A 13,034-nucleotide genomic window follows, 5' to 3' on the forward strand; every position below is an offset into this window, starting at 1 on the left:
CAGAAAGCATGCATTCACCTAGATGTGCACCTGATGTACCGTATAGGCTCTATCATGGGCATAGCTAGACTTATGTGGGCCCCAGAGCAAAATTTCCTCTCACAGTGAACCATTCATAGCCATAGTCCAGGGATGTCCAAGCATGCTCAGCACAGCCACACCTCCTCCCAGCATCAGTGAGAAGAAACGGAGGCAGCCAGGACAGCAGATATGCTGCCCTGCAGTAGCATATTGCTAAGAAATGAAAAGCCACTCACGGGGCTCAGGAGATGAACGCCCGCTTGCTGGCTGTGTAACTGGGTGCAGGGGGAGGCCGGGCCCCGTAGCAGCTGCACCCCCTGCACTTACTGTCCAGCAATAAGACACTTATCTATAGTCGACTTCAGCTTAACTGTGACCTGCTGGGACGTAAATATTTTTAATGCATTACTGAAAAGGCAAAAGTTTTTAAATGCATGTTTTAATGTTGAAAACAATGTTTTATGACAAAAATGTAGAAGAACAGTGAATGTCTCTTATCGTCACAAAGTTTAAGGCCATTTATTATTCCACATAGGAACCAGCATGTTCCTCTTACATATTAGCTGATGCAGCCAGAATTCATTTTTCTCAGCTTTGCAGGAAGATTACTATCTAGCATTGTCCCCAGAGTTAACATTCCCTGTGTTTTCTTCTGCAGCTGAAGGTCTCCAGTAGACTGTGTCATACACTCAGGTTTGACCTTGAAATATTTCAGCGGTGTGCTTTCCTCACTGTCTGCACATGTAGAAACTGTGATCCTTTGGACTTTCAATGGGAGATCTCCAGTACTACAAGCTCTCTCTACGCTATTGCCACACATTCTTAGTAGTTTTCTCTGGACATTGTCATTGCCCCGACTGAGTTTTTGAAGCTTATTAGGAAGTAAACTGCTGCCCACTTCAAACACATTGAGGTAGTCTAAGGAGCAAACTCTGTCCCTGTTATATTTAGCACTGCAGAGAGAGTTTAGAGGGGAGCTGGGGAGTAATTTCTCCTCTTGTTCCTTTACACTATAGTATGGAGTAGGGACTTCAAATGTAGCATGGAACTGGGAGTAATCCACTCGAAAGAAGCCTTCTTCTAGGGACATGACAGGAAGAAATCTGTGTCCCCAAAGTACTTCATCTTCTGTGTAAGATGTTCTCGCCTGGCATGTCATTCCTGTTAAATAAGCAATATCTTATTAGATGCTTCAAAATTCCAAAATATAGTCTATATATATATATATATATATATATATATATATATATCAATGTAACTTTATTGAATTCTAACCGTGAAAGTAAATTGAGTATCAACCAAACACAACAAGCCTGGCGCTAATAATCAAAGGTAATAACAATTGCTAAGAATACAAGATATGCAATTAGAGCAGCAAAATAATAATCTGCTTGTGTATGCACATAAACAACACCAAGAAATCAGGTGTAACACAAAAATCTACTAATAACTTCTGCGCTAGTAATACAAGAGAAGGTTGGCATGGAAGAAACACACTAATTGAAAATTACCTATAAACAAATTTATTATTATTAACAATCGATTGACCGGTCAAACAAATTAACTTCAAATTCACATATATTCTCTATAGACAAGTAATAAACTTATTGTTTAGTAAAACATTTCTATAAATCAAATCATTTAGGTTGTTAAAGAAGGTGCTTCTCAAGTATCTTATTAAATAAAGGTTTGGACCTCTTGGAATATCCCTGTGACGCCTGCCTGCCTATATTGTGGAACTCTGGAGAGACAGATGCATGCTGGGCTGTTGGACACACAGCCGCACATAGTCTCCAGCTGGAGATTAAGCCTCTCTCTCCCTCTCTCCTGATCAACACGCAGGGGAACATTCAGGTCTCCCAAAGTGGAGATATACAGTACTAACAATTTGTATGCTTAATATCCTAATGGAGTTCTATAAACAGGCATTACAACTAAATTACTAATTACATTCTAAGGACTGAGATATTTTAACACTTGAAGGATATTGTTACATCAACGATTGTTATGATATAAGTGTGGACACAGCAAATATCACTTCTACATTGGATTGCATCCCCCATCACAGGCCCCCTCCTCTCACCAGTGTGCCCAGAGTCTACAGCGCATGTGCAGATCGCCAGTGAAATGGTGCGATCAGTGTGATTGCTCCCCTCCACAGGCATAAGAGACTGCTGTGTCCCACTGCACCCCAGCACACAGCATGTGTACTGGGCTGCTGTGATGTAAGAGGGAAGGGGGGGCGGCCCCTCCAGCAAGCCTGGGCCTGGGTAATTGGTACCTGCTCCCCCCCCCTTTCAGCGGCCCTGCTTTTATACATCATTCATTATATCGTGTGTGAATTGTTATTGTATTCTTTATCTTAAAAGTTATTTAATAAATCCTTTATGGAATCTGCATTTAATATGCTGTCACATATATATAAAAAGGGTCATTAATAAGCCATGAGCATGCTGATATATGTGTGTTTAGTTCATTGCATTGGCAGTAAAATGTTATTTTACAGCTGATAAAGTTTAAAATGTGTAAAAATGTTCATTCCATTTAATAACTCATCAGTTTACAAGGAAGACTGTAACAAAACCCAATCCTTTGCTACAATAATAGGATAAAATGGGCTTTCATTACGGCCTATTAGATAAAGTGCAGATCTATAATGGCTATGCATTAGGTAGCAGAGTCAAATAGAATAAAAAAAGCACTGTTTCTGCTGAAAGTTGGTCTGATCTTTGAAAAGTATATATAATATAATCTTATATATATATATATATATATATATATATATATATATATATATATATATATATATTTATTTAAAAAAAATCCACTTTGTGTCTTCCAGAGTGTCTCTGGCTGGATGTGGTCAGCAAGCACATGGAACAGCTGGTGTTGGGGAGCACTATTTAGGGTCAGTGTCTTCTGTATTACATTGTGTCCTGATGAAAATACTCATGTATTGAAACGTCGACTTGACTGAATTATCGCTGTTTGCTGTCTTTCTTGAAAAATCCCTGAGTGCCGCCAGTTCTGCTCAGAGTATATATATATATATATATATATATATATATATATATATATATATATATACACACACACATAGTGGCAAGCTCAAAAGCCGGGCTCAGGGGAAAAAAAGAAACGCGCATGCGCAATTGTAGTATAACAGCCCCTAGAGGAACATTAAAGCCAGCTATCAGCACAGAGCAGGCTTCCTGTGTGCAGCCCCTAGGTAGAATCCGCCACTGTATATGTGTATATGTATATATATATATATATATATATATATATATGTGTGTGTATATGTGTATATATATGTGTGTGTGTGTATATATGTATATACAGTCGGGTGCATAAATATTGGGACATTGACAAAATTTTCATATTTTGGTCTCTATTCACCACCACAATGGCTTTGAATGAAACAAACAAGATGTGCTTTAACTGCAGACTTTCAGATTTAATTTGAGGGTAACTACATCCAAATCAGGTGGACGGTGTAGGAATTACAACGGTTTCTATATGTGCCTCCCACTTTTTAAGGGGCCAAAAGTAATGGGACTATCAACTCAAAAGCTATTTCATGGACAGGTGTGGGCTATTCCCTCATTATTTCATTATCAATTAAGCAGGTAAAAGGTCTGGAGTTGATTCTAGGTGTGACATTTGCATTTGGAATCAGTTGCTGTCGACTCTCAATATGAGATCCAAAGAGCTGTCACTATCAGTGAAGCAAGCCATCATTAGGCTGAAAATCTAAACAAACCCATCAGAGAGATAGCAAAAACATTAGGTGTGGCCAAATCAACTGTTTGGAACATTCTTATAAAGAAAGAACGCACCGGAGAGCTCCGCAACACCAAAAGACCTGGAAGACCACGGAAAACAACTGTGGTGGATGACAGAAGAATTATTTCCCTGGTGAAGAAAAACCCCTTCACAACAGTTGGCCAAATCAAGAACACTCTCCAGGAGGTAATTGTATATGTGTCAAAGTCAACAATCAAGAGAAGACTTCACAAGAGTGAATATAGAGGGTTCACCACAAGATGTAAATCATTGGTGAGCCACAAAAACAGGAAGACCAGATTAGAGTTTGCCAAACAACATCTAAAAAAGCCATTACAGTTCTGGAACAACATCCTATGGACAGATGAGACAAAGATCAACTTGGACCAGAGTGATGGGAAGAGAAGAGTATGGAGAAGGAAAGGAACTGCTCATGATCCAAAACATACCACCTCATCAGTGAAGCATGGTGGTGGTAGTGTCATGGCGTGGGCATGTATGGCTGCCAATGGAACTGGTTCCCTTGATGATTGATGATGTGACTGCTGACAAAAGCAGCAGAATTAATTCTGAAGTGTTTCGGGCAATATTATATGCTCATATTCAGAACTCATTTGTACGGCGCTTCACAGTGCAGATGGACAATGACCCGAAGCATACTGCAAAAGCAACCAAAGAGTTTTTTAAGGCTAAAAAGTGGAATGTTATGCAATGGCCAAGTCAATCCCCTGACCTGAATCCGAGATGCATTTCACTTGATGAAGACAAAACTGAAGGGAAAATACCCAAAGAACAAGCAGGAACTGAAGACATTTGCAGTAGAGGCCTGGCAGAGCATCACCAGGGATGAAACCCAGCGTCTGGTGATGTCTATGCGTTCCAGACTTCAGGCTGTAATTGCCTGCAAAGGATTTGCAACAAAGTATTAAAAAGTGAAAGTTAGATGTAGGATTGTTTAGTTTGTCCCATTACTTTTGACCCCTTAAAAAGTTGGAGGTACATATAGAAACCGTTGTAATTCCTACACTGTTCACCTGATTTGGATGTAATTGCCCTCAAATTAAATCTGAAAGTCTGCAGTTAAAGCACATCTTGTTTGTTTCATTTCAAAGCCATTGTGGTGGTGAATAGAGGCCAATATATGACAATTCTGTCAATGTCCCAATATTTATGCACCTAACTGTATCTGTGTATATATATATATATATATATATATATATATATGATAAGACCTTCTTCAGGCAAAGACAACCAGTCCACTGACTGTATAACCATCAAAGTGACAATCCACTGCTATATATACCTAACCACTTGCCAGAAGTACCCACAGCTGATTTTTGCAGCTATCCCTATTTATGCTGTTATTTTTGCAAGCATTTTGTAAACCATGGCACCTATTTATTGCCATGACGATGTGATGCTGATTAACTATGGTCAGGAAGTGGTATGTGCACTGCTGAGTCAGATTGCTGCTCATCTGGTCACCATGATTCCCACTAGGCCAGCTGGCCCTGATTGCTTGTTAGCTTTGTTGCCTTGGTGACAGACTCAGGTTTCCTACATTGCCAGCCACGAGTGCATGTAAACAGGTAGTGACGCTATTTAGATGTTTAATCAGTGGAACATTGAGACAGGCTTGTGATGTCACTTCCTGTGCAATCAGCTGTGGGTACTTCTGGCAAGTGGTTAGGGTATATATAGCAGTGGATTAGCACTGTGGTGGTTATACAGTCAGTGGACGGGTTGTCTTTGCCTGAAGACAGTCTTATCTAGACTGAAACGTCACATCTTCGTATCTTCATATGATGTAACTATTGGAATAAATCCCTCCTTTTCTTTTTACAAGCTCTGGTGAGTGCGCTCTTTTTTCAAAAGTATATATATATATATGTATATAATACAACTAGCGTCTCTCTATGTAGAGAGTTCATCCACAAGTACAAAGGACTGTATGGAATATTATGTCTTTAATTATAGTACATTGACATTTGCACAGTATTAAACGAAAATGTTTTATCTTGGTTACTGTTACAAGAAAATAAATGCTAATTGTTGGCTGAAGATTAGACTCGAATATCTTTTGATGTTTCTGAAAATTACAGAAATTGGTCATGTTAGAAACTGAAGGTAATTATCTTAAAGTTTTATAATGAAAAAAATTTATTTTATAAGAAAATTCAAAACTAAGCCACTATAAAGGAAGCCTTTTTTAATGGAAACAAAAAATACCCAAGCACTAATAAACATAAAAATAATTAATTTAAACAGTAATAAGAAATAAGAATGTACATATAGAATAAATTGAATACAGCAGCAGAAAACGATATGTGCTTGTGAAGGCACAATATATACCTGAAAAACAGGTGAAACACAAAACTAATAATTGTATTATCTGCGCTAATTGGGATGAAAAGAAGACCTGACTGAAAATAAAACACAATATAATTTATCAAAATATAAAAGGAAATTTAATATCCTGAAACAACAATATGACCGGTCATAGAATATCACATATAAGACAATAATATTATTAACTAATTAATTAAGAAAATTAATATAAGCTAAATAAATCAATAATACACTACAATGTATAATAAAACCTAAAGGAGGTGGATCCTAAAAAACCTGGTATTACCAGTATAAGTGTATTGAGTGATGCTAATTTACATCAATTGAAGCAATATATTTGAAGTCCTGTAGCTAGTTCGATAGAACTCAATCAAGGTTCTGTGAAGTTCTGTGGACATCCGTAATAGCAATGCTGGCTTTGAGGTATAATCATACTCTGTTTTTCAGAGTGAAAATGCTTCCATGCTGTGGTGCGAAACATGTCAGAGCTAACTACTGGACTCACTGTGTATACTCGCTGACACTTGCTGTTTGCTATGGAGACCCGGAGATTTGGCTGCTTTATTGTGCGGCTGGACACGTTGCCACTGTGCCAGTGGAAACTGGGCACATCAGGAGATCTACAAGATCGTGCACACCTGACTATTGTGGAGCCCTGGAAACATTGTACTGCAGAGCTGACACATTGTTGCAGTTAAGGTTGAGGCTGGGCACAACACGTGAGTTACAGGACTGTACTTATCTGACAGAAAGTTGATGCCTGGTACCTCCGTTTGGAGAAGTGCCTCCCTTTGTCTCCTCTTGTCCATATATTGTGTGTACAGCATATGATTATACCTCAAAGCCAGCATTGCTATTACGGATGTCAACAGAACCTTGATTGAGTTCTATTGAACTAGCTACGGGACTTCAAATATATTGCATCAATTGATGTGAAATTACATTCTCCAAATATCACACAATACAATCGTTATACTGGTAATACCAGGTTTTTCAGGATCCACCTCCTTTAGGTTTTATTATACATTGTAGTGTATTATTGATTTATTTAGCTTATATTAATTTTCTGTAGTTAATAATATTATTGCCTTATATGTGATATTCTATGACCGGTCATATTGTTGTTTCAGGATATTAAATTTCCTTTTATATTTTGATAAATTATATTGTGTTTTATTTTCAGTCAGGTCTTCTTTTCATCCCAATTAGCGCAGATAATACAATTATTAGGCTTTTTTAATGGACAACAATCTTAACGATAGACTGTTGAATTTGTTGAGAAAATTTAAATTTGGGACCGGCCAGCCTTTAAGGACTCTACCTACTGGTTCTCACTTACCAAGCGAACCCACTTTCATTTGACTCCATTACGAGCCTGACCGGGTCCCATACAGCCACTTACAGAAGGACCGCTCCCTGCACAACCCGAGGACGCTCGGATGAGCGGCCCGCTCACAAAGAGCTGCAGCTTTCCATTGAAGAAGCGTGAGTTAGTACCCGGCAGTTGCCGTGGTTATGACTGTGGATAATTATACATATACATTCTAATTATACCATCTATTTGAGCATCCCGGGACTTGAGAATACAAAAGGAGTTCTGTTAATACTTACTGGTGCATCTTTTCAGGATAACCCTGGTTTCTGTCTTTTATACAGCATTTCACGTTGCAATATATCCTCTTTTCCAGTGAACAACATATATAAAGAGGATTATATGTATATTTTTCTCACAAGTGACTATTACTACAGAATCTCAAGGCTGGTGTTTGGTACTTTGTTTTTATTATTGAATCACATATACATTGGGGGAGATGTATTATACGCCGAAGCGGCATCAACACACATTATGTGCGCTGATACCGCTTCTCCCCCATGTATGATTGGGGGTCCGGGTGGTAAATGACAGGGCGCTGTCATTATTGTCATTATTGGCGCTGCTATCTACAAGATAGCAGTGCCAATAGCCTGGGCCATGTATGAACGGTCAGTTCGCCTGACCGTTCCACCCGCTGCAGCTATCGCTATCGACAGCTACAGCCTGGCGATGCTCTGTCACAGGGCTGTCCCTGCTGCGGTGGCTGCCGGTTCCAGAGCTGCAATACTTGCGAGATCCCGCGCATGCTCAGTGGAGCCGGCCAGGACTGAGACACAGCGCGCTGTGGTGTCTAGCGGGGATCGTCGGAGGGAGGAGTTATCAATCCCCTGCTCCGGCCGATGAGATGTTAAGTGCCGCTATAATACATCTCCCCCAGTGTATCCCTTATTATGAGATCTCATATTTAGCAATACACCGGTGTATTTGTACTTTTTTTCTACAAGTGCATTTTTATTATAGAGCAATATATCAACTATTTCTTATAGATTACTTCAAAATAACATAATCAACAGTTTATTGTATCTATATTTTTTGAAACAGTATTTGTTTTTTAACCTTGTGATATTACACTTATGCTGCATTTCTAGAGTTTATCTGCGCAGCTTCACAAGAGGTTTAATTAGAGCTGCAGCTGATTAATTATATGACAGGTTTGAGGATTTTTTTTTTTCAGAAGCACCTTGGAAATACATTGCTGTAAACACCTAGGAATGGTTTGTAGCTATGGTATAATATATTTTACTGTTTTTCTGCACAATTGCTGGACATTCGGTATAGTTTGACCCAAACTGTTGGTAACGTGCAATATCATGCCTTACTTACCCTGCCCATTCAATTTGATTACAATGGTAGTGCGTCCAGTTTAGAGTGAGTTGTGTGACAAGCTTTCAGTTGCTCCCTTTGTCTACATAATTGTGCTCTACCTGTACATACATATCATGTGCTGTCACTAACAAACTGATCTGAGAACTGTATAGAAGTTGAAAATAAAATACGTTATTGTTGTTTGAATCACAATTTTTTAAATTTAGTCTATTAACCTCTACATAATATATAAGTAGATTCTGTTAAGAGCATGTCATTAATGCATTTCACTTATTATTGCTATGCCCGATTGTGGTACATTATTTACTAAACACAATAATTTGGTGTAGACTTGTTTTAAACATGTTTGAGCATATCAATGGAAATATGTTGATGTTCTTCTAATTCTTACCTGTAGTTTCAACAATCCCTTCCAGAATGACAACAATCTCAAACTGCTCGCTCCTCAGAGACTTCTGTGACAGATCAAAGAATGGACTCCTACGGTTGATCTCATGGCAGATAGTTAACGGAGAAACTAAGAACAGCTGGTCTGCTCCAGTGCCAAATCCAACATCCAGCTCACGTTGGTCTAGCGGTAGGAATTCACCTTCTGGAGTCTGCCTGGACTAAGAAACAATAGAAATATGAAATAGAAAAATTGGTTAAAACTGTTTAACTGTTTAAACTTATTATAAACTTTACAGTTGTACAAATACCTCATAGACTTTTACAGAATGGTATTTACATTATTAGCAGTTACATTTACAAGTGGTGTAAACTGCTTGTATGTTTCATAAAGATTCAAAGTACAAAACATATAACCTTAGATTAACATTTGCTCTACGATGCAACATTCCAAAGTTGCTGCTAAATATTTTTAAAACCCCTGTGAGAGGGGAGAAATGCGTCAAGGGAGTCTAATTAGACTGATCACTGCAGCTTCTAACATCCTATTATCTTATTGTGCACTTTATCAGGCTGTGGACTGTGGGCCTGATTCACTACGGATTGCTATTCTGCTTACAGTATATGCACGCACCGCAGTTGCTAATATCAGCAGGGCTATTTAAATGTTTGCATTCACATTGTGATCACAGCCAGACATAAGGACTTACCCTTATTCACATCCGTATACTAGGGCAACATAGCGAAACCATCGGTAACATCGGACCCATATGCACACTTGCACAAGCCCTGACCTTACTCAGAAATTGCTACCAGCTACGCACGCACTGCAGTTGCTAATATCAGCGGTGCTATTTAAATGTTTGCATTCACATTGTAATCGCAGCCAGACATAAGGACGCCCACTTCCCCTTACTCAAATCCGTATACTAGGGGAACATAGCGAAATAATCTGTAACATGAGTAACATCAGACCAATAAACACACTTGCACAAACCCTGACCTTACTGAAAAATTGCTACCAGCCATGCACGCTATCAGTGAAATGGCTGCTTATGGCCACACAGTGGCTAATTTATGCACCCCCCGACAACGGCGTTGAAATGCACTGGCACGCCGGCATTCGCCAGACCACCCCCCCATCACCACCCACAAATGGCACTTCCTGTCAATCACTGTGCTCTGAGTCTGCGTAGCCTCTGCAATCGCAGTTCCCATCACAATTGCTAGTATGCGCACTGCGATGCATGCGCAGAGTACAAACATCTACCGATTGCATGCGTGTTTGTATCTGCGTTCCTTGCTGAATTAGGCCCTCTGAGCGGTAATACCCTCAATTGAGGAGAAACTGTATTGCAGCCAGGCAATAGTACATATCACCCCATGCATGACACAGTCTGGAGCGGCTGAATAGCGAGTGCAGTTGAGAGGAGACCTGGCCACTGGAGAGGAGTTTTGCTGTGCATCAAATGGTGCGCTAATATATGGTAACAACGCTCCACTAAACAGCACGCTAATATATGGTCACAACGCTCCACTAAACAGCACACTAATATATGGTAACAACGCTCCACTAAACAGCACGCTAATATATGGTCACAACGCTGTACGCTCTATACCTCATACAGTGGACTGGTGGCTCTCATCGCTTTATTATTTTATTCTGCCGCATGATATAAATATACCTTATAATAAGGACTTGGGGCCTGATTCAGCAAGGATCGCAACTGCGATTACGCATGGAATTGGCCGATTGTTGCGTTCTGTGCATACGTATTCATCACAGTGCACATACGCGAACCAGTCACTGCGAGCAGTGACTATGGAGACCAATCGTAGAGCTATTGACAGAAAGTGCCATTTGTGGGAGGTGACAGGGTGGTGGTCCGTGAAATGCAGGCAGTGCCAGTGCGTTTAAACGCCGCTGAATGTGCATGCATAAATGATCTACTGCGATGCCATATGCAGCTTGAGTACTCACAGCGTGCGACGAGGTTAGCAATTTCTGAGTAAGGTCAGAGCTTGTGCAAGTGTGCGTGAGGCTGCGATGGTACTTGTTGTTACCGATGGTTTCGCGGTCTTGCTAAACATTACGGATGTGTGTAAGATAAGGTGGGCATCCTTATGTAGTGCTGCGACAGCATAGCGATAGCAATGAATTAGCATATTTTCGCAGTGAGACTGCGTGCATAATCACTATTGCAATCGCAGCTGCGATCCTTGCTGTATCAGGCCTTTAATCCCTTTTATATTTGGACATATACGGTTTTCAATTATTGCATTTATTGAGTATGTATGAGGCTGCTGATGTAGGCTAAAGATTTCGTTACATTTTTATATTACATTCAGTAATATAAAAATTTATATTTTTAACTGCATATTAATTGAAACTGAGAAATTAAATTGTTAATTTTAACAGCTTTTGGGAATATTTTGTATTTATACTGGCACAGACACTTTTCTTTTTATATTCCAAAGTTACTGTTTGATTATGCAATACATGTGTTCTAGCTGAAGCCGCTATTAGAAATCCTGGTGCCCTCTACAACCTGAGAAAGAGGGCATCATCATGTCTCTCATTCCTGCAAAACTCATTCTGGAGGATGTTATAAAACAGCGGAGTTTGGTTGGTTACTTGTCAAAACTGTTAGTTAATATGCAAAACAGTGCATTCTGGGAAATGTAATAGAAAACAGAGGACCTGATTCAGAGCCGCTCGCTAGGAAGCGTTTGCTCGTAGCTGGCGATGGTTCGCAATGTGTGTATGCATCGCAGTGTGCTTACTAGTCCAAGCGATCGGGAAGCGTACGCTCGCCGAGCATAGACAGCCCAGCTGAATGAGTGACAGGACAAGCAGTTTGTGGGTGCTAACAGGGGCAGGCCACTCGAAACGAGGGGGGGGGGGGTGGAGTTGTGAATGCAGGCGTGCCTGAGCGTCTTAATGCTGTTTCGTGCATAATTAACAGGCAGCGTCATAGTACACGTCACCTGGTCGAATTTTACACTGAAGTGCTCGCAGTACTTGTGATAGGGTATAGTCAATCTCAAGTGCTGCGAATGCATGAGATGGTACACGATCGTACCGATGGTTGTATACACTTCCTGGAGAGGACGTGCACAAGTAGGCATCTTAAGACAGGCTGGCGCATATACAAAGCAATCGCACACCAAGACATAGTGGGCGTGCTAATGCCTTGCCGTGCGATCGCCTGCCTTGCCGTCACTTAGCCGAATTTGCATACGCTGGGAGCGAGCGTACACATCTATCGAGCGGTTCTGAATCGAGACCAGAGTTCATTCTGGAGGTAGTTGTATAATACAGAGCCCATTCTAATGACTAATGTAAACAATCAGTTCCCAGTCTGTTGTCTGATATATAGGCAGACCTCCAGTGGGTTAGGTACGGGATGCCGACAGGGCTAGGTTACTGACACCTGTCAGTAAGTAGCCTAACCCTAACCCTCCCCCTAGTGCCTAACCCTCCCCCTAACCCCAATATTTACCGTCGGGATGCTGGCGCTGGGATTCTGACTGTTGGGAATCCGGTACCGGCATTCTGAGCGCCGGCATCCCGACCGCCGGGATCTCAACTGCATCCCCTCCAGTATTGTGGCTAATGGCTATCATAAATCATTGGTTGTGCTGTTTGAGAAAAAGTAAAAAAAGCCACATGAAGCACTAACGTTTACCAAAATATGGGCTCCATTTAACACTGATACTAAATGCCGGCCGTATATTTTAATAAGTATAACAGTGATATTAATGAATACAGTATGCCACCAGCATTTAG

General features: G+C 40.3%; 1 protein-coding gene across 1 annotated transcript in view; it reads right to left on the minus strand.

The window, feature by feature from the left end:
- Positions 1–426: 426 nt before the first annotated feature.
- Positions 427–13,034, minus strand: part of LOC148515002 (G protein-activated inward rectifier potassium channel 1-like) — a 46,533-nt gene continuing 33,925 nt past the window's right edge. Inside the window, exons 2-3 of the mRNA XM_088480710.1 lie at positions 9,249–9,465; positions 427–1,182 (exon numbers count right to left, since the gene is read on the minus strand). Coding sequence (XP_088336836.1) covers positions 581–1,182; positions 9,249–9,465 — 819 coding nt within the window. The 3' untranslated portion in view covers positions 427–580. The remainder of the gene's footprint in view (positions 1,183–9,248; positions 9,466–13,034) is intronic.

The sequence above is a fragment of the Taudactylus pleione genome, unplaced genomic scaffold (genome assembly GCF_031769625.1).
Source record: "Taudactylus pleione unplaced genomic scaffold, aTauple2 ptg000256l, whole genome shotgun sequence".
NCBI lineage: Eukaryota > Metazoa > Chordata > Amphibia > Anura > Myobatrachidae > Taudactylus > Taudactylus pleione.